Source organism: Entamoeba histolytica, genomic scaffold, assembly GCF_000208925.1.
Source record: "Entamoeba histolytica HM-1:IMSS scf_1104750517477 genomic scaffold, whole genome shotgun sequence".
NCBI lineage: Eukaryota > Evosea > Mastigamoebida > Endamoebidae > Entamoeba > Entamoeba histolytica.
Genome location: NW_001915193.1, coordinates 3302 through 4438, shown reverse-complemented (window position 1 = coordinate 4438; position 1137 = coordinate 3302). Strand labels below are relative to the sequence as shown.

The 1137-nt window shown below is 26.5% G+C and overlaps 1 protein-coding gene across 1 annotated transcript in view; it reads left to right on the top strand.

Annotated features, from left to right (window-relative positions):
- Positions 1–22, top strand: part of EHI_077870 (trichohyalin, putative) — a gene marked incomplete at both ends in the record, with an annotated part of 1221 nt that extends 1199 nt beyond the window's left edge. The window contains one exon of the mRNA XM_644416.2: positions 1–22. This exon is cut by the window's left edge and continues 1199 nt beyond it. Within this exon, the coding sequence (XP_649508.2) occupies positions 1–22 (22 nt within the window).
- Positions 23–1137: the final 1115 nt, after the last annotated feature.

Here is a 1137-nt window from a genome sequence, read left to right as displayed (position 1 = left end):
GAAGAAAAAGAAAAAAGTTTAAGACATAATTTTTAAAACGAAATAATAATAAAAACAGAACAAATTATAAATTTACATGTTTTTTTATGGAACAAATAAACATCATTTCCAAATTCTAAAGTAATGTTTTGACACGTGTATCGTTCATTTAAATCTGCAATATAATATATATACACTAAATTAAAAAGAAGAATGGAAAACATTAAAACCAACAAAACACTTATTAGTATAGACGAAATCTTTCTTACTATTCAGAGTCTGATTGAAGAAGCAGTAATTGAAAGAACAAATGAAATGGCTAATAAAATTATTGAACTTGAAGAAATAAAAATGGTGAAAGAAGTTGAACGATTAGAACAAGAAAAGGCTAAAATAAAAGACCAGTTTAACACCACAAAAGAACAATTGAACAACATACAAAACACTATCAAACAGAGCAAAACAGAATATATAAAAAAGGAGAATCTAGAAAAATTAAGACAAATTATAGAAAAAAAGAATAATGAAGAAATGAATAAGAGCCAAGAAGAAGAAGTACAAAAGCAAGAAGAAGAAAAGAGGAAGTTAGAAGAAATACAAAGACAAGAAGAAGAAAAGAGGAAGTTAGAAGAAGAAGAAGAAAAGATGAAGTTAGAAGAAGAAGAAAAGAATAGGTTAGAAGAAGAAGAAAAGAGGAAGTTAGAAGAAGAAATACAAAAACAAAAAGAAGAAATACAAAGACAAGAAGAAGAAATTCAAAAACAAGAAGAAGAAAAGATGAAGTTAGAAGAAGAAAAGAATAGGTTAGAAGAAGAAATACAAAAACAAGAAGAAGAAAGACAGAAACAAGAAGAAGAAAAAAATAAGTTAGAAGAAGAAATTCAAAAACAAGAAGAAGAAAAGAGGAAGTTAGAAGAAGAAAAGAAGAGGTTAGAAGAGACAAAAAGACAAAAAGAAGAAATACAAAAACAAGAAGAAAGACAGAAACAAGAAGAAATACAAAGACAAAAAGAAGAAATACAAAGACAAGAGGAAGAAGAAAGAAAAAGGCAAGAGGAAGAAAGAAAAAGAAAAGAAGAAGAAATACAAAGACAAAAAGAAGAAGAACGAAAGAAACAAGAAGAAATACAAAGACAAAAAGAAGAAAGAAAAAGAAAA